Source organism: Apodemus sylvaticus, chromosome 3 (assembly GCF_947179515.1).
Source record: "Apodemus sylvaticus chromosome 3, mApoSyl1.1, whole genome shotgun sequence".
Taxonomy (NCBI): Eukaryota; Metazoa; Chordata; class Mammalia; order Rodentia; family Muridae; genus Apodemus; species Apodemus sylvaticus.
Genome location: NC_067474.1, coordinates 170751441 through 170778047, shown reverse-complemented (window position 1 = coordinate 170778047; position 26607 = coordinate 170751441). Strand labels below are relative to the sequence as shown.

The window sequence follows — 26607 nt, the reverse complement described above, 5'->3', positions numbered from 1 at the left end:
CTCAGGATATCTAATTTCTTGCTGTTTCTTCTTTGTGTAGGTTTGCTTATCAAACCACAACTAAGAGCAGACGACAACAGCCAATAACCAACAGCAGCCAATAACCAACCAACAACCCAACAATAACCCATCTATCGGGGTTCTAGCATTTATATAATACCCTCTGAAAAGTCCCCAGAATCCAAACACCCACACACTCACAGAAACCATCTGCAGCTGTCAAAAATCACACCCCTGCTAGAGCACGAGGCAAATCATAGTCAGCTGCGGTGGGCAGTCTGAAGCAGCCCTGTACTAAAATTAAGGACAAAAAAAAATTCTTAAATATTCCTGTTTTTTTTTAAAGAAACCCAAACTCCCAAATATCATTACAGATATTATCATAAGATAAACAGGCAAATTTAGAAAGAATGAGTTTGCTCTGGTTTTATTTTGAGATAGGATTTCTCCGTTTAACCCTGGCACTCACTCTGTAGACCAGGCTGACCTCGAACTCACAGAGATGACCTCCTCTGCCTCCTGAGTGCTGGGATTGAAGGAATATGCCATCACCACCCCCAAAGTTTGGCTCTTTGCTCTACTCTACAAATACAGTCTTCATTTTGACCCAAAGTTTTTGACCCACACCTGGGTTCATGTGTCTGCTGCCATTCAGACCCACACTTACAAAGGTCCTGTCCCCAAACGCCTGGCAGCAAACTGCACTTGGTATAAACCTTGATTTGCCTTTCTCTTCTTTTCAGTCTCACAGCACCTTGAAGCTAGTCCTTATAAATTAGGACTAGGTTGTTCTTCAACAGCAGGGCTGTATGCTCCTTCTTGGAAGCCAGAGAGGATGTGTCTACTTTCTTGGCTTTTCACTTCTGTCTAGAGCCACCTTGGCACCTGCTATCATCTAACGTGTTCAAAACTGCAGTGTCAGCTGAGCCAGTCCTGCCATAGCCTTTGATTATCTCTCTCCTGCCTCCCTCTTCCAACGAGATGACCCAAGATAGTTCTTCCATCTCAAAGGAAGCTGATGAGCCACTTCAGTTCCTCTTAACCACGGAACACCATGTTTTTACTGGCTTGGAGGATTGGGATGCTGGGTGTCTCTGGGGCCACCGTACTGCCTGTTTTAACTTTTCTTCTGAGAGGATGACCCTCTCCTTAGAGAGAGCCATAAAAACTCTCACTTAACCAGGCAGTGGTGGCACATGCCTTTAATCCCAGCACTTGGGAGGCAGAGGCAGGTGGATTTCTGTCTGTCAGTCTTGAAACTTGTCTTATTTATTTATTTATTTATTTATTTGGATTTGTTTTTTTTTGAGACAGGGTTTCTCTGTATAGCCTTGGCTGTCCTGGAACTCACTCGGTAGACCAGGCTGGCCTCGAACTCAGAAATCCACCTGCCTCTGCCTCCCAGAGTGATGGGATTACAGGCCTGCGCCACCACTGCCCGGGCTTGTCTTATTTATTTTAAAGATGAGGTTCCAAGCTGTGTGTGGTGGCACAGCCTTTTAGTCCCAGCACTCAAGAGGAAGAGGTAAGTGGATCTCTGGGTTTGAGGCCAGCCTGGTCTGCAGAGCAAGTTTCAGGTTAGTCAGGGTGACATAGGAGACCCTGTCTCAAAAACCCAAACTATTAACAGAAACTACTGTGCAGGAATAAACTTCTAATCTAAGATAAGCAAAGGTGTGTGGTTACACATGAATAGAAGTGAGAATCACGGGTTTGTCTTATGGGTGAAGACAAAATTCTATTTATTGGCTTGGGTGGGCTTTTGATAATTGCTTGGTAATCAATGCTTAAATTGTACACAAGAAGTTAGGTATCACCGGGTGGTGGTGGCACACGCCTTTAATCCCAGCACTTGGGAGGCAGAGGCAGGTGGATTTCTGAGTTCGAGGCCAGCCTGGTCTACAGAATGAGTTCCAGGACTGCCAGGGCTATACAGGGAAACCCTGTCTCCAAAAAAAAAAAAAAAAAAAAAAAAAAAAAAAATAATAATAATAATAATAATAATAAATAATAAAAAAAAGTTAGGCATCATTTGTCAGAAGAGAATATTCATCAATGAGTTCCTGAGCAGTCCACTCATTACCTAACTAACTCAGTACTTGGCCCACAAGCAGACATTCATTCAGGGAGTATTTTGCTAAGCATCTTTACCCAGATAAAGGAATGATGTTATGGAAAATCAAGCTAAGGAGGCCTATCCACTTGAAATGAAGAGTTCTGCATTGAAAGCCAGGCTGGAACAGAGGATGTGACTCTTACTTGCACCTCTCAGAGTGATGCCTGGCAGGATTCACCAGCAGGATTGATTCTGCCGCTCCTGGAGCTGTGGTAACCAAGTGACTCACGGCCATGCGTCCACATAGAGAAGCCACCCCTATTCAGAGCATCCTCAGTGCAGCCCCACGGCAGAAGTTACCAGGACCCACCTCTCTGGCCAGTCCAGTGATGCCCCTCAGCGATGAGACTGCAGCAAAGCTCCCCCAGGAATGGGCTGGATTGCTGGTAAATCCCCTCGGGAACGGCTCCTTGGTGGTGGTCCCTCAAGAATGGTCCCTGGCGACCGCCCCCTTAGCAACAGCCCCTCACAAATGATCCCTGGAAAGTGGTCCCGCAACCAGGTCGCCCCTCAAAAACAGATCCTTGACGATTTCTCAGTACTGGCCCCACAGGATCAGTTCCTTAAGCCCCTTGACGACGGCCTCTTAACGGCCCGACTGCCCACCAGCCACCATGGGTCTGAGGCTGCGTAGTTTGGGCGCGCAGCTCCATGGCAACCGAAGGCTGCGTTGGGGTAGTGGGCAGGGCTGTGGCTGCGGAGGAGAGTCTGCGCGCAGGCGTAGTGCATCAGCGGCTGGTGAAACGGGGGGGGGGGGGGGGGGGGAGGGGAGGAGGGGAGCGTGCCGAGGGTAGAGTCGAGGCTGACTGTCACCCAGACGATTCTCCTGGAGACTAGGGCAGGTGCTTGATTACTTGGCTAAAGCCAATTGAAACTTGAGTCAACTGCTAACTTAAAAGACCAATTACGCAAAAGTTGGAATCCCCTGCGTCTCTTGGATCTGAATTCTGGCCCTCCCAGGTCCTGTGCAGCATGTTTTGTGCCCTCTAGGTGGTGACATCTGATTCTGTATAACCCACAGGACTCTTTGGATTGTGTTTGGTCATTTAGGTTGGTCTTGTCACTAGTCTGGCCAGGAGGTGGGCTCAATAGTGGACAGGACATGTTCCCTTTCTTCAGGGTCGCAAGGATAACTGGCAACTCCTTTAGTTTCATCTTGGAGATGGAGAACCTTCAGCATCAAGAAGTCCTCAAAAAAAAAAAAAATACAGAGGTTGTGGAAATGTCAGTGAAGATTGTGTGTGTGGGGGGAGGTACCTTTGCACACCCTTCAGATACTTTGCCTCCCAGAATTGTAAGCCTGTGAAATAACACTGCAATATTGTATAGGTGTGCTTGTGTATGTGTGTGTGTGTGGCTGGGTACTGAACCCAGGTGTTCTATAAGTTTAGAGCATTGTGTATGGAAGCCGGATGTCACACTGAAAGCAATTTGAGAAAGATAGACAGACGTTATGTAACCTCTAGCTGAGGGAGAGTTGTGAACTGGACCTCTTTTCTCTGGGTTGCCCCTGGTATATGGCTCAGCAGAGAGGGCTGTGAGGCAGAGTAAAAATAAGTGAATAAATTGATCTGCTCTTTCACGTTGCCAAAAGTACTTGTTACAGGATCAAAATACTGACTAACACAGTGTTCTCTAGTGGATACTGTGCTCCTCTGTTGGGCTGGCCAAACCTGTCAGGTATACATTAGATTTGCTTCCCTTCCACTGTTATCTCAATATGTCAGTTGGGAATCAAGGGCTGAAGGCTTTCTCAGTTCAATTCTTCTTCCTCTTCCTCTTGTTTTGTTTTTGTTTTTGTTTTGTTTTTTAAGATTTATTTTATAGCTGGACAGTGGTGGCACACGCCTTTAATCCCAGCACTTGGGAGGCAGAGGCAGGCGGATTTCTGAGTTTGAGGCCATCCTGGTCTACTGAGTGAGTTCCAGGACAGCCAGGGCTACACAGAGAAACCCTGTCTTGGAAAAAAGCAAAAAGCAAAAACAAAAACAAAAAAAGATTTATTTTATATATGTGAGTACACTGTCGCAGTCTTCAGACACACCAGAAGAGGGCGTCAGATCCCATTACAGATGATTGCGATCCACCATGTGGTTGCTGGGAAATGAACTCAGGACCTTTGGAAGAGTAGTCAGTGCTCTTAAACACTGAGCCATCTCTCTCCAGCCCCCTCTAAGTTCAGTTCTTTTTCCTCTACTAATCCATCCAAGATGCCTACTAAATTTCTGGTGTACTTAGTTCTATCCCATGTCTTCTAACTGGAGGACATGGGTTGACACCATTGGTGCAAGAAATGGTCTGAGAGAGCTGACTGCAGGAGATTTGGATGGAAATGGGTTATACACTGTCTGTTTGGCAATGAGGAGCCTTGCCTAGGCAGCATGTGAATACCTTGTCTAAGGAAGTAGCGCATCTGTGAGAATTTTACCAGCAACAAACTGGAGAGGTGGCCGGGTGCAGTGATGTGGGCTTTAGGGAGAGATGTGCGTTCATGGAACATAGGAGAATGCTCCACCTGTAATTCGGTTGTATTAGTGCCCTACAGAAGGATCATGAAAAGTTGGAGGTCATCAATAGAATGCTAACACTGTTGTGAAACCTGGTGTTTTCTTGGTAGTTGGTAGGAGCCTGATCTTTCACAGTGAGAGAAAAAGAAAAATAATGCCGGAGCAGGACTGAGCTCCAGGAATGACTAAGTCTCTGTTGAAACAGGCTTACCAAAACTAGGCCACAGCCCTAACCTGTGGAACAGTGCCTGGGCCTGTGGAGTGGGCACTCACTGATATCCTTGTGTCCTTGAGTGTACGGCTGTCCTGAAGTGACTTCAGAGCATTCCAAGGTAGCTCCTGCCTCACTAGGAAGAGATAGCACCCCAAAATGTTCATGAAGACACAGTAGAAGTTTCCCCCAAGGGGTAACAAGATTGGGTCCTTTGGTGCCTTATTTTATCCCCTCTCCTGGTTGCCACAAGGGCAACAAGGAGCAAGATACTCTCTAGCCAACCAAAAAGTATCACCCAGGAGGCTACTGGCTTGTTCTGAACCCCCACACCCCAACCAACCAGATCAAACTGGAGGCATTCACACATTACCACAAAGTGCAGGGTGTGTTTATTTGACTTGAGAAACTGGGAGAGCAACGTGATAGCCAAGGAGTTTTATAAGTATCAAGGCAAATAAACCAGGAAATGTCACACCAAGACAAACATGATGGTTTGTATATGCTTGGCTCAGGGAGTGGCACTATTTGAAGATGTGGTCTTATTAGAGTGTGTGTAGCCTTGTTGGAGTAGGTGTGACCTTGTTGTGGTGGGTGTGGCCTAGTTGGAGTAGGCGTGTCTCTTTGGGTGTGGGCTTTAAGACCCTACTCATAGCTGCTAGCTCACTAGCAGCCTTCAGATGAAGATGTAGAACTCTCAGCTCCTCCTGTACTATGCCTGCCTGGATGCTGCCATGCTCCCACCCTGATGATAACAGACAAACTCTGAACCTGTAAGCCAGTCCCAATTAAATGTTGTCCTTTATAAGACTTGCCTTGAACCTGGTGTCTGCTCACAGCAGTAAAACCCCAACTAAGACACAAACAGATAGAGATAAGACATAAATAAAAACTCCTTAAAACACCCAAAGGAAAGACCCAATTTTACAGAGCACACAAGAGAAACCAAGCCACAGACCAAGGGAAAGACATCCTGAAAACACTGAGGAGAAGAAGCAAAGGACAGACTGACAGGCACACCAATAACCTAAGGACAGACTGACAGGTGCACCAATAACCTAACTACCTATGCCATAGGAAGCTGGCTGTTGAAAATGAACATAATGAGCAGGGCAGTGGTGGTGCACATCTTTAATCCCAGTACTTGGGAGGCAGAGGCAAGCGGATTTCTGAGTTCGAGGCTAACCTGGTCTACAGAGTGAGTTCCAGGACAGCCTGGGCTACACAGAGAAACCCTGTCTTGAAAAACAAAAAAACAAAACAAAACAACAACAAAAAAACAAAACAAAAAAAAGAAAAGGAAAGAAAAGAAAAAAAGAAAAAAAGGAAAAAAAAGAAAAGAACACAGTGTTATGGCATGCAAACCATTGGCAGTAAAGTTGTTTTTGTTTAAAAAAAATAATAGGCAGACGGTGTAGCTCAGTTGACAGTGCTTGCCTAGCATGCACGAGACCCTCTGTTTAATCGCCAACACTGCATAAGCCAGGCATGGTGGCACTTATCATTAATTCCAGCACTTGGGAGACAGGAGGATCAGAAGTACTATATTATCCTTAATTACATAGTGAGTTTAAGGACAGCCTGGGCTACATGAGACCCTGTCTCAAATTAAATAAGCATAAATTAAAGGAGAGAGAGAGAGAGAGAGAGAGAGAGAGAGAGAGAGAGAGAGAGAGAGAACACACTCAGATTGAGTGTTTTTTCAGAGAACCTAAGTTTTGTCTTCAATACTCACACTGGCCTGTAACTTTAGCACCAGGTGTGGACACACCCTGTGGTCTCTGAGGGAACCCACACACACATAGCATATGCACACACAGACATATACACATATGTATAAATAAAAATTACAAGTTAAAAGTAAATTAAGGACCGGGCAGTGGTGGCACATGTCTTTGATCCCAGTACTTGGGAGGCAGAGGCAAGCGGATTTCTGAGTTCAAAGCCAGTCTGGTCTACAGAGTGAGTTCCAGGACAGCCAGGGCTATACCGAGAAACCCTGTCTTGAAAAAACAAAAAACAAAAAAAGGTAAATTAAGGGTTATAGAGATGGCTCGGAGAGGTTAAGAGCACTTGCTGCTCTACCAGAGGACCACAGTTACATTCCCAACACCCAAGCCAGTCACTCAAAACCCTCAATAATTGCAGCTCCAGGAGATCTGATGCCTTCTTCTGGGCTCCGAAGGGACCCAAACTCACAGACACACACATATGCTTCTTAAAATAAAATGTTAAGGAAAAATAAGTTTACCTTTAGATATATCATTTTTATGTTGTGTGTATGAGTGTGTGTTTTGCCTGTATGTACGTATGTGTGCTACATGAAAGCCTGGTGCCTTCAGAGGTGAGACGATGGTATCAGATTGCCTAAAACTGTAGTCACAGATGTCTGTAAGCCACCATGTGGGCCCTGGGAACTGAATCCAGGTTTGTTTTTTTTTTTTTGTTTGTTTTGTTTTGTTTTTGTTTTTGGTTTTTTTGGTTTTTTGTTTGTTTGTTTGTTTGTTTTTTTGTTTTTTTTTTTTGGTAAGAGCAACAAATGCTCCTAAGTGCTGAACCATGTCTCTAGCCCCTAAAATAAATTTTAAAAAAATGAAGATGAATGGTCAGTGTAACTCAGTGTCCATCAATCATATATAGCATATATAGAGTCCTCAGTTCAACCCTCTGTGCTGCAAAACATACAAATAAATACATAAAAAGAGGGAAATTTCTGTTACTTTCCTCCTATCTAGAACAACTTAAAAAACCTGAACGAAATACACGAGACAATAACAGTTCTTACGTTATTGGGCATCAGGTCACGACCTTGGAGATGGCAAGTGGGCAAGGGAGCCTATCTTAATTATTTTCAGGTCGCCATGACAAAACACCATGATGAAGACAACTTATAAAAGAAAGCTTTTAGTTTGTGCCTCACAGATCCAGCCAGCTAGAGCCCATGACCAAAAAGGTGGGACCCTGGCAGCAGGCAGACCAGGGCTGGAGACATAGCTGGGAACTAAAGTCTGACCTACAACAATGAAGCAGAGTAAAGGAGCTCTGCAGAGAACCTGAGTCAGAGACATGCTTCCTCTAAAAGGCCACACCTCCCCATCCTTATTCCATCCAATGGGAACCAAGCATTCAAATATAGGACCCCATGGGAGCGACTCTCATTTAGACCCCCACAGAGACCTCAGATGAGGCCAACTTCTACCAAGGAAAGTGTCCAGGCCATGTTTGAGGCAAAAGAGCAGCAATAAAAGAAAATAAATAATGTGGATTATTTAATAAAGATTAATAATTCTGGGCCATCAGGGCAGTGGTGGCGTGAGCCTTTAATCCCAGCACTCAGGAGACAGAGGTAGGAGGATCTCTGAATTCGAGGCCAGCCTGGTCTACAGGGTGAGTTCCAGGAAAGCCAGGGCTACACAGAGAAACCCTGTCTGGCAAACAAACAAACTCTGGGCCTGCAAAACTTCCACTGAAATGGAACCCAGACTGGATGAAATAGAAAACATCTATCTGAAACAAACATAACTACTCAGTTAGTTCAATAAATAGAAGGCAAATAACCTCATTGTTTTACTTAGTAAGAAATTAAAAGTAAACACCAAAGAGGTACTCAGCACCTTAGCCATTGCAAAATTTCTCATTATAACGAGATACCAGATTGGTCCAAATTACAGATTTGCTGTGTTAAGTGTTAGTGAGGAGGCAGGGCAACACAAGACCTCACACATCTCTTTAGGTGGGAGCACTAAATACTACGGCCACTTTGGAGAGCAGATTGGAAGTCTCTTATAAATTAGGCACTCGTTCCCCTAATGCCCAACAATCCTACACCTACATATTTATCCAAAAAGAATCGAAAACATATGTCCACGCGAAGACTTGTACTTGAATGTTAAAGCACTTTTACTCATAATAGCCTAACAACTGCCAACAGGTGGGAAGTTGAACAAATTAAAGTACATCCAGGGCAATGCCGCTCAGCAATAAACACACTGCTGACGGCCAGGCACGGTCCCAGCTCTCAGGAGGCAAAGGCGGCAGCTTTCTGTGAGTATGGGTAAAAATCTAGCACCCCCTCCAGCCCTGACCTAAAATTCTGATGCAGGCAGCCACTAATGTTTGTTTGTTCCCAACTCTGTGGGTCGCCTGTCACTTGAGATTCAGGGGGCTCAAAGTAATTCAGGCATTACCCACTTTGAAGCTCTATGAACAAAGGGGAATTGGGGACTGGGGCTGAGGCTGATGTTCCTCTGGCTATGAGCACGTCAAAGCTGCCCTCATTTCCTGGTCTGCCATCTGTCAGCTCACAATGAGTATGAAGTATTCTTTATCAAAGAATGGAAACACCAGATGTGCCTACAAGATTTAAGCCCATGATTTTTGTGGCCAAGGTGATTCCTTTGCATCCCAGGAATAGCACTGGGTCCAGATGATATGAAGAGAAGCCGGCTCTAGGAACCAGAGGTAGGATTGTTGGAAGCAACTTTGGAAGGCTATCCATACCAGGTTCATACTGTGTGACTCCATTTATAAAGTATGAAAAAATCCTACTTTAATTTTTTTTTTTTTTTAGGCAGCATCTTGTTATCTAAACTAGAAGGCCTGGAACATGTGTCCCAGTTGGGTCTTGAACTCCTGCTTCAGCCTTCTGAGTGCTAAATTGCAGGTATTCACAACCATCCCTGGCTAGCATACCTTCATTGACTTGTTAGACATCAGCCCACATAATCAAAGAATCCAGGTCCAGGAGGCAGGTCCATGGTGAGCCTTTCTCACACAGCGCCCCAGGGCAGTCATAGAAGTTCCAATCTGATCCCTCATATATTAAGTCTAGTACAGGATCTCCTTAGCAGCCACTTTTAGGAGTTTTGTGAAATAGATTCACTCATGCTAACATCTAGTATAGAGTATATTTCATTGGTTGACAGCTCTTTGGTTAGATATTTGTGTCCAACATTTTTTTATCATGTGAAATACTTCAAAATGTCACTTTCAAACAGAATTTGAGGGTAGAATTCAGACTTCTCTACACTAAATTCAAATCATGGTACTTTGATGATTGTCTGGCACCAGGCAGAAAGAAATGTTCTGAGTGTCCTGGGTAACTCTTTAGTGGAGCATGGGATTGAGACTATTGAAGACGCAATAACTAAACTCTTTCCTGAGTGGACTGCGCACTTTCTTAGAGCAGCCCATGGAGTTTAGTCCATTCCAAGCATTTTGCACTTGATTCTTTCTGCCAAGTTTCCTCTGCTTATCCAGATGAACAACTCTATCTGAAAACCACAAGATTAATAATTATGCTCTAGGCTCAATGAAACTCTATTTGGATCACTGCCGTTTTCTGTATTTAGTGCATTTCCCCAGGAAAATAGCAAAACGACTTTATAAATTCATCAGGCAAGGAAGGATTTTAAATTTAGCCAATTGTCCTTTCCTCTTGCAGGCTGTGTGACTCACCTCCACCTCCTGGGGGCAGCCTGCTGCAGCAATGGTCTTAGGCCAGCTCCCCTGCCCGGACCTCACATTTGTACCATCTTTTCCCATGTGCTGGGTGCAGCGATAAAGTGACCGTCCAAATCTAAGGCAAAGAAAACTGCAGGTGAGTCATAGGATTAGTGAGCTGCCCAAAAGACCATTCCTCTGTTGGCTTTTTCAGAGCCAACAACAGATTCTACCTGATGGAAAAGCCAGAGTTTTGCATGCCAAATAAGTAGCAGCAGGTATGTATTAGTGGTCTCATTTCTCTGATGAAATGATACCTGACAGGACGATTTAAGGAAGAAAGAGAGTGCCGGGCATTGGTGGCACACGTCTGTAATCCCAGCACTCTGGGAGGCAGAGGCAGAGGCAGAGGCAGGTGGGTTTCTGAGTTCGAGGCCAGCCTGGTCTACAGAGTGAGTTCCAGGACAGCCAGGGCTATACAGAGAAACCCTGTCTCAGAAAAAAAAAAAAAAAAAAAAAGGAAGAAAGAGTGTATTTTAGCTCACAGTTTAAAGGTGTGGAGGAAATATGGCAGCAAGAACAGTAGGATCAGGAGCGAGTAGGATCAGGCTGGTCACACTGCATCTGCAGTCAGAAAGCATTGATTCAAAGGTACATCTCCTGGGTGATTCCTAATCTAGTCAAGTTGACAGTGAAATGAGCCTTGGATGCCAGCCCACTGAAGAAAGCATAGCTCTGTGGATAAACAAGTAGGCTTGAAGTCTAACGTTCCTTTTCACTATTGTTATTGTTTAAAGCTTTATGTATTTTAATTGTATTGTGCATGAATATTTGTATGCACGTATGTATGCAAGCATACCATGCATGCCTAGTGCTTGAGATGATCAGAAGAAGGCTGTTGATTCCCTGGAACTAGCTTGTGAGATGTTATGTGCATGCTGGGACTCAAACCCAGCTCCTCTGCAACTGTCTGCAACTGTGGCCCGACAGTGGCAGTACACACCTTTGATCCCAGCCCATGGGAGGCAGAGGCAGGCAAATCTCTGTGAGTTCCAGGCAAGTCTGGTCTACAGAGCATATTCTAGCATAGCTAGTGCTACACTGAGAAACTTGTCTCTAAAAATAGAAACTCTGTCTCAAAAAAAAAAAAAAAAAAAAAGAAAAGAAAAGAAAGAAAGAAAAAGGGGAAAAAAGAAAGAAAGAAAAAGAAAAAAGTACCAACTGCTTTGAACCATCTCCTCAGCTCTACCTCACTAACTACTGTGCATCAGGGTAGCAGGTCCCCCAATCCATAGTCTAGGTGAAACAAGACTAGAAAGGGGGCTTCTTTAGGTATTTGGAAAAGGGTACACACCTCTGAGACAGGCGGCCTTTCTGTGCTAAAGGCCTTGAGGTGGTAGACAGTGAGCTGGGCTCTCCCTCAGAGCAATGGGAGTGCATGGGGGAGAGTACAAGAACAATCTATCGTGTCTGCAGAGGAAGATGCAGTCCAGGTATGCTAGAAACAGCCTGAGAGGGCTGGAGAGATGGTGCAGATGTGTAACGCACTGACTGTGCTTCCAAAGGTCTTGAGTTAATTCCTAGCAACCACATGTTGGCTCACAACCATCTGTATTGTGATCTTGGTGCCCTCTTCTGGCATGCAGACAGAACACTGTACATATTAAATAAATCTTTAAAAAAAGAAAGGAAAGAAGGAAGAAACAAACAAACAAACATAGCCTAAGACTCTAACAGCCATGCAGGACCAAGGCTCTATTTCCTGACCTTGGGTGAGTCATCTCAGCTCCATAGCTGTTTTTCCTAATTCCCTGAGTAGAACCCAGGTGAGAGGTAAAGACAAACACATAACTAGTTAAAAATGTATACATGCAACATGTGTGTGTGTGTAGGAAGGAGCCAAAGCTCAGAAACTACACAGAAATCTTGCTAGGAACAAAAGTTTGAAAGCTTATAATCCCAGGCCTTGAGGGGAAGCTGGATGGGTAGCTAGGAGTTCAGAGTTATCCTTGACTATATAGCAAGTTCAAAACCAACCTGGACTACATCAGACCCTGTCTGAAAAATGAAAACAAAACAATAAAACATATCTAAGGAGTCCCTTGTGCTAGAAGCTCTATAAGTCATCTTTTTCAAAACACCTGACTGGCCAGTTTCCAGCCATCCCCAGGGGACTTAGGTCACCTGAGCGTAGGACAGCTTTTCTATGTTGATTAGGCTGTATCTAAACTCCTGATCTTCTGCTTCCGTCTCTGAAGCATCTGGGACTATACGTGGGATCTGCACAGGTAGGTGGGATCTGCTTATTTTAAAGTGTTTTCTGTGATCCCAGGCATCTAGTAAGGTCAGTGAATGAATATAAACAGGGGCTAAAACTTGTGGTTTGCTTTTAAAAGGAATCCTTCAAACCTTTGTACTTTGCCAGGCAGTGGTGGTACACGCCTTTAATCCCAGCACTTGGGAGGCAGAGACAGGCAGATTTCTGAGTTTGAGGCCAGCCTGGTCTACAGAGTGAGTTCCAGGACAGCCAGGGCTATACAAAGAAACCCTGTCTCGAAAAACCAAACCAAACCAAACCAAAACAAAACAAAACAAAACAAAAACTTTGTACTCAAAAGAATTAAAATGGAAGATGTGTCTGGGGTAAGAGCGTACTAATTGATTATCCAATACCAAATGGTCAGCTCTGAGAACAAAATACAAAGTAACATTATACAGACTGAGCTGGTTATATTTAGGAATATATATGTATATACATATTTGCATGTAGCAACAATTAATGGGGGGGAAAAAAGAGGCCATGAATCTGAAAGAGAGAAAAGAGTGGTGGTATACAGGAGACCGCTGGAGGGAAGAAAGGGAGAAATGATAGAGTTGTGATTTCAAAAACAAAAAAAGACAATTTTTAAAAAGATAAAAGATGTCTGAGCCTTCTGCTTTCCTATGGAGGGTCGATGCAAACTTTGTCAGCAGGCCCTGCCCTAGTTGGTGTGGGTAGGTAAGATGGGGCCTGACCGTCCAGACATAGGTATCACTATCCTCTCTTGTCCAGTAGGGCTTTCAGTGCCAGTCAGAGAGGTAGTCAATAGTATCTACCAGCTTTCTCTCTCATGAGGGTGATCGTCCACGTGGAGGGTGTCCAGGGAATGGGGTGTGGGGAGATATGTTTTTCCTGATAGAGGGGATGGTGGCTTCAGGAACGCCCCCTGCCTGGGCATCCTAGGCCTGAGACCCTCACAAACTTTTCAAGAAAGCAGGGCCTCAGGGATGAGGTTTTTGCACTACCTGCATAAGGGTGTCCTGGTCGCTTGTGCTCCAGGCAGACACGTGGAGGAACCTGTTTGCAGACAGCAAGGGCCACAGCTGGAGGAGGGTCTGGGCCGCCTGACTTCTGACAGAAATGGAGAGGATGCTTTGTGTGAGGCTCTGGGAGCTCAGCGAAGCTACCACCGGGTGTTATGCGGTGCGCAGAAACCTCCCGCGTGCGGCGGGGCGTGCGAGCGGGGGTGGGATTGAAGCGCGGGGCGGGGCGGGGCGGGGCGGGGCAGGCTCGACGTTCCGTCCTCCCCCCCCCCCCCGCCCCCCGCGCGCCCGTTCCACTCTCCTTTGCGCTCCCGCCCTTCTGGTGCCGCCGCGCGGCCGCAGGCAAAGCAACTTTGCTTGCGTTAGGGTTAGCCGGACCTGTCCCGCGCACAGCCCGCAAGGCCATGGACGTTCTGTGTTGGCTGCTGCTGCTGCTCCTACTGCTGTGCACGCAGCCGCACCATGGCGCCAGGTGAGCAGCTCCTGGGCCGGGGACGATGTAGGGCGGGAGGGACTCGTCCTTTGGCGGGCACCCTCGATGGGGCAGAGTTCCAAGTTGCCAGGACCTTGAGTCTTCATCCCTAGGTCCACCCTGTTCTGCTTTGCGCATGCTGCTTTTCCAGTTCTGAGGACCCCACCGACCTCTCTCCGGCTGCCCGGGTGCTGTCCGCTATCCTCGGTGCTGAACGCTGAGCTTTGGGGCGGGATGGGAGCCGCCAGGTCAGGTTAATGTGGACACCTCTTTTCATCCTTGTCCTTGGTCGCATCCCACCGAGCTGGTTTCTGCTCTGCTGGTACCCTTCTAGGTGCAAAGCTGAAGCTTGGCAGGATGAACTGAGGGCAAGAAGACGGGAAGACTTAAGAACTGGGGGTCATGGGGAGCAGGTCTGTCCTTGCGTTAGGGAGAAATGACCATTCTTTGTCTCTGGCTTGTATGGATGCCTCAGAAAGGTTTGTCCCAACCCTGTCAGTAGGGCGAAGGTGACTGTGGGTCTTCTCTCAGGGGTTGCTTCTGAGTTCACGGACTGAATGCTGATTGTAAGTTAACAGCAGCCAAGTAGTCCTGTTGAACACCCCCATGGAAGAAGACTATATTATTGGGGGTAAAAGAGGGCCATTTCCCCAGAGCGAGAAGAGAAGAGTCTGAGTAGGGAGGCTTTAGACTGGGCATCCTCTCAGGAGCCTCCAATACTCCACAGTCCCTGTCTTCTTTATCTTCTCGCTGGGACTTAAAACCCAACCATGGTCATCTTGGACCGAGCAATCTGCCATGAGAGGCATGGGAAACAAGTGAAGCGGCCTTTGTGAAAATACTTTGGAGGAAAAGGCAGAAGACAAACTGTGGAGACAGGTCCCTTGAGCTCTGGACTTGAGGGCCAACTGGCATGGACTTGGGAGAGGGTTGGACAACAGATATGGCTGCAGGCCAGCTGTATTTTGGCTGTAGATACCCAGGAAGCAGGTATTTGAGCTTCTCTGCTGGCAGGTGGGGAACAGGGCCAGAAGGCCTAGATCTGGCTACAAATGTTATAACTAGGTTGGAGAACAGAAAATGGCCAGTGACCGTAAGCCTCTGATCAGCCAATGCCCAGGAAAGGGTTTTGTTCTTTATTTCATCCCTGTGAGTTTTACTTCCTTTCTCCTCAGAGGGGTGAAGCATAGTGACATGGCTGCAGCTGTCATGTTTGAGGCTCTGAGGTCAGATGTTGGCCCTGTCCATGGCTACAATAGCCAAGAATTTGGAAACTGAGAGGTTCTGACACCCCAGCATTTTAGTCTGAGCATGACATCAAAACTCATTTGTTGGCAAATCCTGTCCTATGCTGACATGAAGCTCATCTTCTGCCTATTTATTCTATTTACAGGACCTATTTATAGGTTGCTTGCTGGGAAATTCTCCAGACCCCTGCCTCAACTCTGCATGTGTACCCTATCCCCTTTCCCAAAGTAAAAATAAAAAAAGAAATTCTAAATCGTGGCTTATGTGAAAGGCTTCTGAGGCACTGAACAGGGGATTGTGTACCTGTTTTCCTGGGCAGGGGAGCTGAGAGAGCCACAGCCTTATCCTAATCTTATGTGGATCAGCACCATGCATAACGTGGAGGAAGAACTGCTCTGCTGAGCTTCCAGCGCACCCTCAAATCCAAAATAGTTATTGCCTTGTCATATCTTAAAAGTCTGTCCTTAGATGGCTCTGTCCAGATCTTCTTCTCTTGGCCTGGCTTGGCAATTACACAATGTGGAATTGTCAGTGGGGTGGGGCTAAAGGATTTCTCCAGAGAGGGAAGGAGCCAAAGGCACAGCTGCCAGCTCAGCCCTTGTGGTGACCTTCAGATTTAGCCAGGTGCTGTCTGTGCCCTCTCACCTTTTCTGGCCCCTCTGCCTTGCTCAGATTCCCCTCGTAGTCTCCAGATCCTCCTCAGTCTTGGCCTCAGTGGCTCTGTGTGGGAGAGGCTTTGAGATAGGAGGATAGCATCAGTGTCATACTCGTGGGCTGGGTGTAGAGTATGGAGACCTGCATCTATAGTGGGCACTGAGCTTGTCAACGGCACACCCGTGTGGGTGTCCCGCCCAGGCTGTTGGCACCTCTGTCTCCCTGGCACTCACGGTGGTGCGATGGTCGCAGTACTCCTCTTTGCCTTGGTAACTGAGATGCTAACAAGGAGCATGCTGCTCTAAAAGCAGAGCTGTGGGATCTGTGGGCTTATGTGTGCACGGTGGATGCATGCTGCAGTGAGGAGCAGCCACTGCCTGGCTCAGCTGCACCCACCTTCCTTTTCTGTCTCCAGAGGCATAAGGGTGGGCTCATTGCTCAGTGGGAGGGGAGGGAGGAAGTTCCCATAATACACCAGAAGTAGTTCAAGGGGGGCAGCTAACGTGTTTTCACTTCATCTACTCTGCTCCAAGATTTTGAATCCCCAAAACCAGAGCCTGATATGTGTCTCTAAGCCTCTCTGTCCATCTATCCAAATGATGTCCTAACCCTGGGTTATCAATGGTCTCCAAGGGAGCTGGGAGCACCATCATCCTTCTGCCAAGATCGCTGTAACTTACTAGTAAGAATGAAGACCTTTCTACTCCATGCTGGGTTCCTTGAGTGCAGAGCATGTGTACTCCCTGCCCATTAGGCTACCGGCTCTGTAAAACCTGCCATGAACCACTGGGTAAGAGCAGAGCGGTAGGAACTGTGGGCTTCAGATCCCAGAATCTGGCATGTAGCTGGATCTTTCTCACACCCTAGTCCTCTGTACTCTTAGAGACTGTGCAGCGAGTAAGGTCTCTCCCTTCCTTGCTTCTAGAACATATTAAGAGCCTTATCTCTACCAACTCAAGGTGTTCTCCCCGAGGATCTTACTTCTGTGACCTTACTTTCATGTTCTGAGCAGACCTTGAATGAAGATAGAGGAGAAATGTGCACACATGTGCACACATGTGCCACTGCCCCGAGACAGGGCCAGGAAGGACAGTGTCTCCTGATGGCCTCATTCTAAGCAGGCTACATGACAGCTGGGTAGTCCAAAAATAAAGCCCATTTCAAGTCCCTTCACATCTGGCCTTCGGGATGACTTTCATTTGCATTCTTAATTGTACTTTGTGAAGTCTAGGACTTAATTTAACCATTTCATACCCTGTAACCACATTGTCTCATTTCCAGCTCTGCCTATCACTCCAGGGAACTGCTGGGGGTGGGGCAGTGGCTCTGTTTGGAATAAATAACAGTCCCTGATGCCTTATCTTGCCAACCGTGATGGGCTAAAGCACCAGTGCTTGGTAGGCCAGAGGTCTGGAAAATTTTGTTAGCTAAGGAAATCTTGATAGAAAGCTGATTCTTCAAAGTCCAGTATACAAAACATATGAACTACATGGTATTCCTAAGACACACCTAAGAGCAAATAAAGTCATAGAAACATGACCTTACCGTGTGCAGAGAAAGGCGGGGCTGAGTCTGGCTGCCCTAGTCACATTAGTTCTAGCAGAACTGTGTGTGTGTGTGTGGGGGGGGTGTTTGTGTTGTTACTGTCTGTTTGCTCCCCTCTCCCAATTTGCCTCTTTGAAACAAGATCTCATGTAGCCCAGTCTGACTTTGAACTCACTCTATATCTGCAGCTGGTCAATTTTTCCCACAATCTTGGTCTGCTACTTAACCTGGGCTGTGACATCTGTCTGTGTCTCTGCCATAGAGAGGTTATTTGATGATCTGGACAGAAGGCTCAGTTGGCAAAGTGTTTCCCACACTAGGAGAAGGTCTTGACTTTGAACCCTAACATGTAAAAATGCTGGGTGACCAACAATGTGAAAGTACAAACAGGAGCCCACCTTCACAGTAATACTTTCTCCAACAAGGCCACACCTATTCCAATAAGGCCACACCTCTTAATAATGCCACTCCCTGTGGGCCAGGCTTTCAAACACATAAGTCTATGGGGGCCATCCCCACTCAAACCACTATACCTGTATACTTTACTAGGTGTGTTCTGGGCTACTGAGAGACCCTATATAAAAAACAGCACCTGAGAAACGACATCCAAGGTTAGCCTTTGTCTTCCAAATGCATTTTCACACATGCACACACACATGAGCAAACGTGCATACACACATATACACATGTATGCACATGTACCCACACACGTGCAGGGAGTCTCTTGATATTTGGAGTGGAGAGATGGATAATTAGGAATAATTCCTGAGGAGTGATTGGGATTATGTCTCAAGGCAAAACAGAAAAGCAATAGAGAACTAGCTGTTGGCATTTGGGGAGGAGGGAGAGGAGCCGGGACAGGAGGGACAGAGAGGCTGGGTGGGTGAAGCTGGAGATGAGAGAATTGGGGGGACAAGTGCAGCAGGCCTAGGGAGAGCTGAAGAGTCAGGGGAGGGGGCAGGAAAGATATAGGGAGGGGTAGAGTGGGAGGAAGAGCAGTGTCTTCAGTAAAACAGAGAGATATAAGGGGTGTGAGGTGGAGAGAGAAGCTAGCCTGCTATTGGCCTTCAATGCACACCAGGAGGTGGTGGCAGTCCTCACACTGCAGGAGAGGAATGCCATGATTGCCCCTTGCCACAGCAGAAACAGGAGACTGAAGGTGAGCCTGACTGAGTGGCCCTGCACTAAGAATGGAGCCGTCAGGCTTCCTAGTGCCTGCCTCTAATCACACTGCTCCAGAGTCAGAAGCAAACGGATCTCTGTGAGTTTAAGTGAGCTCTAAGACAACCAGAACTGTGTAGAGAGATCTAGTCTAAAATAAATAAATAAATAAATAAATAAATAAAAAGGGAAAGAAAGAAGAAAAAAAGAATCAGGCAATGCACAGAGTAGAGCCAGGTATTCAGTACCCAGGAGGGCTGAGGGGACTGTTGACTGTGGTCTGACAAGGAGACCTAGCAAGAGGCACATTTCTGGTAGTACCAGGTAGGACTCTTTTCCACTGTCCCAGACCAAGGACCTGGAGATCATGTCCAAAGTTACTCTCCTGTCTCTGGAATTCACTGACCGACTGGTCTCTGTTCCTGATAAGGAGATCCAGGGTTTTTGTTTTTGTTTTTTGTTTTTTGTTTTTCCTTCTTGAAGAAAGGAATCTGTCAAGAGACCCAGACAATTTAAGTAGAAGTTTATTTAGCAAAGCAAGTACTCAAAAAGAGACTGGAGTGGGCTGCACCAAGGAGCAGCTCAGTGGTTCTGGATTGTGCATTTTAAAAGACACTTTTATGAATGTGTGAGGCCGGTGGTATATTTATGGGGTGGGATAGCACTTTTTCCCTCTCAAATCAGGGTGGACAGGATCTCTCTCTCTCTCTCTCTCTCTCTCTCTCTCTCTCTCTCTCTCTCTCTCTCTCTCTCTCTTGGTTTTTTGGATTTGGTTTTCGAGACAGGGTTTCTCTGTATAGCCCTGGCTGTCCTAGAACTCACTCTGTAGACCAGGCTGGCCTCGAACTCAGAAATCCACCTGCCTCTGCCTCCCAAGTGCTGGGATTAAAGGCGTGCGCCACCACCGCCCGGCTAGGATCTCTCTTTAAAGATGTTTCTTCTCATGACTTGCACAAAAATGTTATGTGTCGATGATGTCAGAGTGCAGTAGATACTGTAGTAACAAGTCTCAAAAGGTTATATATCAACATCACAGTGCAGGAGATACTGTATTAACAAGTCTCTTGAGGATACAGACCCTCTGTTAGTGCACATGTGTAGAATGTCCTGGTGCTTTTGTTCCTGGCATGGAGGGAACAACTTCTCTAAAGTTTCAAGGACGTTTAACCACAAAGGGACATTCTGACCAATAGCGGACACAGATACCAGGACACAGCCTCATTTTCCTCCAATGTCATGTCTAAGTCCTTTCTACCCAGCATCATTCCCATGATTTTAGTAAAGGCCCCTCCTTCATGGTGGACTCTTTCCCCTGAGGGCAGAGTGTAGCATACATTAGTGTGCTAGGCTGCCACAACAAATTACACAAACTGGGTGCCTTCAAACAACAGGAAATTATTCTTTTGTACTTCTGAGGCAGAAATCCCCAACCCTCTGGAACTTCTGAGGACAGTTGCCCCGGGCTTCCCTCCTGCTTCTAGTGGTGGCCAGTAGTACTCAGCACGCCTCACCTAGTGGAGGCACCACCCAGCCTCTGCATTGTCTGCCTTCTCATCTCTGTCATCTGTTTTCCACTAAGAGGCCTGCCCTTCTGCAATGTGGCCTTTCCCTAACAACACTCACAAAGACTTTTTGTTAAGATAGGGTTCCATACTGGGGTTCCCAGTGGAAACGAAGGCTGGGAGGATGAGGAAGGGTGGAGACTCAGTTTCAGCAAGCAAAGGAAAGTATGGAGAGGCTGCTGAGGGCCCCTGCTCTGACAGTACCTGCTTTGGTGGTAGGGTGGGTCCCAATGTCTGCCTCATGTGTAGTTTTGGATCCGTTGGAGGGGTGTTCCAAACTTTTAGGGACCTCAAATCAGGCTATATTGGGATTTGTGGCTACAATACTGAAAAGTTTGGGGACTAATTTTATTGAGTAGAGATAGAGCTATTATTTATTTATTTATTTATTTATTTATTTATTTATTTATAGACAGGATCTCATTATGTATCTCTGTCTAGCTTGGAACCCACTATATAAATGAAATCAGACTTCCTGAACTCACAGGCAACTGCCTGCCTCTGTCTCCTGAGTGTTGGAGTTACAGAGCCAGATTTTATTAGTGATATTTTAATATAGGCTTAAACATGAGGGTTAATAGAAGAGAAATCATTCAGAAGGGTGGCCATATAGCATAGGCATGCTTTCCAAAAGCAAGCAGTGGGAAGTAAAACATACAGGTTTCTCAAGGGAGAGCCTCAATTAATTGCCTTAGCTTTAGCCATAAATACCTTTTTGTGGTTTTTCTAGCTGCATCTCAAAGTGTTGCTAAGAAACCTTTTTCTTCTTTTTTTTCCCTCTGCTGATAACTGAGGATATAGGACAGCTCAGGCAATACCCTGTTAGAACCAGAAGCCACTAAATTACACAAGGGGTTTAGGACATGTCCTTTTCTTATAAGTGGAGTTTCTGGTGAAAGTCCTCAAAACTGCAAGTTTAAATATCAGCAGGAAAATGGGGGCTTGATAGTTGTTGATTGTGTGGAATTTTTGCTTCTCTATTGACCAGAAGCTTCAACTGAATTCCCAAGTGAGTAGGTTCTTCTCCCTTCTCGCATCCCCAAGATTTCCCCTGCCTTTCTGTTCTACCTGGCAGCCCTGCTGGAAACAACAGGGCCAGCACAGATTTAGTGCTGTCCCCGGCTGCTCCTGGGTCAGGCTAAGTCCCAGATGTGCATGGCTACTTGAGGAGCTGGGAGGGGAGGGTGGGACAGGCTTGGCCCCCCTGAGAAGATAGAGCTGGAGTTTCTGGGCATCTCTCACCTCTTTCTCTTCAGCCATATCCAGGGGATCTTTGCTGACAGGAAGGCTCTGTGGTCTTGTCAGGGTTCTCTGCTTTGGAGAAAAGCCCTGGGGTATAGGACTCCAGTTGCCAAACTTCTGATTTCCCTCTATAAGTACATGAAGGAAGGGGACTAGGGAGATACCTCAAGGGAGTCTGGGATCTTTGCCTATATTCTGGGGTGGAAACAGGGCATCATTCCTCAGGACAGACAGGAAGGTGCCTGACACTGGGCAGAAAGGTAGCAGAAGTATGCAGGACCTCTTCATTTTCCTGCGTCTCGCCTGAAGGACCCAGGAGGGCCTAGAGCGACCAGTACCTGCTCTTTCTTGGCACCTGTGCTGGGGGCAATGCCCCATCCCCAGGCTTGGATGCTCTGCTTGCTGTGACCAGTTGGCCTTGTGTTCCCAGAGCAATGAATGACATTGGGGACTACGTGGGCTCCAACCTGGAGATATCCTGGCTCCCCAACCTGGATGGCCTAATGGAGGGCTATGCTCGGAACTTCCGACCAGGCATTGGAGGTACAGGCAGATGATGGTGTAGGGGCAGAAACAGCTCCAACCCTGAATCTGCTGTGGGTGTGGGCTCTGCTGGGCTCTGGTTTGGCAACTCCAGGGGTTCCCTGTATTTCAAGCCCCAGGCATCCCAGGTGGAAGAGGTATCTCCCCAGGCACCGAGGCAAATGTGTAACGACTCCAAGTTCCCTGAAAAGGCCATGAATATTATTCTTTCCCACCTGTCTGGACTGGCCTGGAAGGGCATCTGGGTGCTGAGCTAGGGTTTCTACTACAACAATGTTAGCAGGCTCCTCCTTCTTGCAGGTCCTCCTGTGAATGTGGCACTTGCCCTAGAGGTGGCCAGCATTGACCACATCTCAGAAGCAAACATGGTAGGTGCCAGCCAACACAGCTCCCTGGGTTGTGTGCCATCAGGAGGAGAGCAAGTGCCAGTGCTTACCCTCCGTCTCTACAGGAATACACCATGACGGTGTTCCTGCACCAGAGCTGGCGAGACAGCAGGTTGTCCTACAACCATACCAACGAGACCCTAGGCCTAGACAGCCGCTTTGTGGACAAGCTGTGGCTCCCTGACACCTTCATTGTGAATGCCAAGTCTGCCTGGTTCCATGATGTGACCGTGGAAAACAAGCTTATCCGCCTACAGCCCGACGGGGTGATTTTATACAGCATCCGGTGAGCTGGGCCTGCCTTCCCATGCCTTCTGGAAGAGCATCTCATGAGCTCAGGCACAGACCCTCATTCTTGCATGACACAGATACTCCATGGTAGACAGTGGTACCCGTTGTCCCCTCTAGCTTTCAGATGTTACGGTAAGCAGCTGGAGATGCATGTAGCTCCTGATGAGTAGGCAACTCCTCTGTGTTGGTACAGGAGGGTATATCGATCTGCTGTCTAGGGGCAGGGGACCTGCTAGCTTCTAAGGGACACCATGACCTCACTAATCCACTTTGCCTGAACAGCATCACCTCCACAGTGGCCTGTGACATGGACCTCGCCAAGTACCCCATGGATGAGCAGGAGTGCATGCTGGACCTAGAGAGCTGTGAGTGCCCTCTCCAAGATTGGGGTAGGCTCCTTCTTGTTTGGGGCTGCACTGGCTCCTCCAGTGAGACAGGAAGTCAGTACTGAAAGTCTGTGAAGCTCAGGGCCAGGGCCAGGGCCAGGGCTAGGGCCAGGCTGGCCTGGATCAGAGGACAGAAAAGCATCTAGGACAGGGCTTCCCTAAGAGCCAGTAGTCGGTATAGGGTTGGAAGACCTAAAGGAACTTAGCCAGCACAGTGGGAAAGAGCACAGAAGATCTGGCTGTGGCAACCAGAGTGTTCCAACAGAACAGAGCTCAGATAACCTACCCCCACTTTTTAAAAAGATTTATTTATTTATTATGTGTAAGTACACTGTAGCTGTCCTCAGACACTCCAGAAGAGGGCATCAGATCTCATTACGGATGGTTATGAGTCACCATGTGGTTTCTGGGATTTGAACTCAGGACCTTCAGAAGAACAGTCAGTGCTCTTAACCGCTGAGCCATTTCTCTAGCCCCTTGGGCCCCTTTGTATCCCTCATCAAGGCTGGCTCCAATTCTGTCAGCACCTCTGGCCCTGCCTTCCTTCTCAGAGATGCAGAATGTTGTGCTGGAGCTGAGGACACTCCCTCATATCTCCCCACCCCCACCCCTGACTGAACATGACTAAATGAGGTCTCTGTTACTGATGTCACCTGGTCAGCCTCACCACTCAGGCTCTCCATGTAGATGGGACATTCCCTCTGAAGCTGTCAAGGACTGAGCTAGGCTCTGCTGCCCACTGGTGGGCTCTCTTACAGATGGCTACTCTTCTGAAGACATAGTCTATTATTGGTCAGAAAACCAGGAGCAGATCCACGGACTGGACAGGCTGCAGCTGGCCCAGTTCACTATCACCAGTTACCGCTTTACCACGGAGCTGATGAACTTCAAATCGGGTAATGTGGGCCTCTCCCGTGAACTGCCCGCAGGTTTCTTATGCTTTATAACTGAGCTCCCAGCCAGTTCTGAGGGTCGAGGATGCACCTGGAAAACCAATGAGTTGGGCATTAACTGAGTGTTGCTGGCTGTGCTCAGATGGAATGGGAACACCCTGACGTGCCCATACAGCCAGGTTCTACCTTCTTATTCTTGAGTTATTTCTTCCCAGTATTTTAGGCTTAGAGAGAACTTGAAAGTAAATATTATAGGCCCTTAGCCCCATGACTAAGCCCCTTCCTTGGCCACCTTTCTTTTCAGGGTGCGGATATAGAGTGAGGCAGAAGGCACAAAGAGAGGCAGCAGGTAGACATTAGCTGGGCAGGTTACTCAAAACCAATTCAGCAAACTTGACCCTTCCCTTCTTAGCCTGGGTGACCCAGCATCCTTGTGGCTGGACCTAGAGTAATGTGTAGAAGGTGGGCTTTCTAGGGTCTTCCATCTGAGCCTCACAGTGGACCCAAGAGCCAACCAAGTCCCCTCCCTGAGGCATATGGGGCAGATGGAGTGGTTAGGAAGATCTCATCTGACAGTGGGTTGTCCCCACAGCGGGCCAGTTCCCACGGCTCAGCTTGCACTTCCAGCTTCGGAGGAACCGGGGTGTCTACATCATCCAGTCTTACATGCCCTCTGTCCTCCTGGTTGCCATGTCCTGGGTCTCCTTCTGGATTAGCCAGGCAGCGGTGCCTGCCAGAGTATCTTTAGGTATGACTTTTGTCCTTCCTTCCCATGGGCTGGTGGAAGAGCTGTACGGGGACTGGGCCACCCTACTATCCATGAGCCAATTCTTTGGACTTTAGACCTCATTTTGTCTGCCCTGTGCAATGGCAAGTCAGAATAGGACTGGCCTCGTGAGCCTAGGGTGGGAGTGGAGGGCTGAAGAACTCCCCTTCTTCTGGGACCCAGGCCTTGTTGGTGAGGGTGAAGAGGAGATGGTGTGTTGTGGATAGCCCTGGGCTTGTATTTTGATGCTAATTCCACTCCTGGGAGGGGCTACAGATGAGGAGTTGCCCCATGAACCTTCTCTCCACCTTAACTTTTCAAATAAAGGCTTGAGCCAATGATTGGGCAGGAGGAAGGAGGAGGAGCTGAGGGTTGGGGGGTGGGGGAGAAAAGGATCAATAGGAAAAGGGGAGGGGCTACGGAGGATAGAGGGGAAGGAGGAGTTGGGGGATCAATGCAGAAGCTGGAGAGGAGCTCGTGGCCTGGAGAAACCACAAGTTATGTGGGATAATATAGATGGAAATAGAGTAGAGTAGTGGGAGATTTGCTAAATCTATGCTTATATCTTGTATTGTTACTGATTGAGTTGAGATTTCTTTTACTGGGTAACTGTGTTGGAAACAAAGTAGCAACGATGGTAGGACTTCATCAATGGCCATTTGCTCCCACCAGGCATCACCACTGTGCTGACAATGACCACGCTCATGGTCAGTGCCCGCTCCTCCCTGCCACGGGCTTCAGCTATCAAGGCTCTGGATGTGTATTTCTGGATCTGCTACGTCTTTGTGTTTGCTGCCCTGGTGGAGTATGCATTTGCCCACTTCAATGCTGACTACAGGAAGAAACGGAAAGCCAAGGTCAAGGTCACGAAGCCAAGGACAGAGGTGAGAGAGTGGGCGGGCTGGTCTCAGGGTTCAGAATCAGGTATAGATCCCTGTCTGAGAAGAAAGAAGTATTATTCTTCCATTGGCCAGCTCTTAAGTCACTGTTGGCCCTGAGTCCCTGTCTCTGGGGCCAGCTTCTCAGCACAGTCCGCTGCAGGGTCGCGACAGTGCTTAATAAATACAGACAGTAACAGGGTACTGCACAGGAGCCCTGGTCAGCCAGGGCATCCTCAGCTCTGTCCGCCTGTCTCCCGCCCCACCCTCTGCAGATGGATGTGAGGAATGCCATCGTCCTTTTCTCCCTCTCAGCTGCTGGGGTCAGTCAGGAGTTGGCTATCTCCCGCCGTCAAGGCCGGGTGCCTGGGAACCTCATGGGTTCCTATAGGTCTGTGGAAGTGGAGGCCAAGAAGGAAGGAGGGTCCCGCCCAGGGGGCCCAGGAGGAATCCGTTCCAGACTCAAACCCATCGACGCAGACACCATCGACATTTATGCCCGCGCTGTGTTCCCAGCAGCTTTTGCAGCAGTCAACATCATCTACTGGGCTGCATACACCATGTGATGGCCGTGCGTACACCACGTGACGGCTATACACATTATCATGTGCATACACCACGTGACGGCTGTCCGCGTATCGCACACGGTAGTTGCCACAAACTCCTGGAGGTACAGCCCTCTTCATGGGTCCCAAAGAGGGATGGAGAGGAGGCTCTGCTCCCTGGGCTTTACCTCAGCTTTGCTCTAAGGAGCGACTGCACGTCTTTAGCAGGATGGGCTTTGCATAGAGGGCCATCATAGCTCGCCTGACCCTGAAGCTGAGCCTAGGGCTGCTGGGACATTGGGAGCTGTGAAGTTTGAGACTCTCATCAGGATGGTCCTGATTTCTAGGACTTTGCTCCATGGGATCAGGATCAGAGAGAATGAGAGTGGGGGTGGATGACCACTCTCATGGTGAACTGGAGGAGGAGGGCATTGTGAGGCCTCTTTGGTCCCAGCA

At 47.6% G+C, this 26607-nt stretch overlaps 2 protein-coding genes across 2 annotated transcripts in view; one reads left to right on the top strand and one right to left on the bottom strand.

Annotated features, from left to right (window-relative positions):
* Positions 1-26607, bottom strand: part of Gnb1 (G protein subunit beta 1) — a 268388-nt gene that overhangs the window by 158778 nt on the left and 83003 nt on the right. The window lies entirely within an intron of this gene.
* Gabrd (gamma-aminobutyric acid type A receptor subunit delta) lies at positions 13984-26172 on the top strand. The gene is made up of 9 exons (XM_052178353.1): positions 13984-14051; positions 21894-22006; positions 22307-22374; positions 22458-22678; positions 22966-23048; positions 23828-23965; positions 24555-24710; positions 25401-25612; positions 25882-26172. Exons 1-9 carry the CDS (start codon positions 13984-13986, stop codon positions 26170-26172), a joined length of 1350 nt encoding a protein of 449 aa, XP_052034313.1.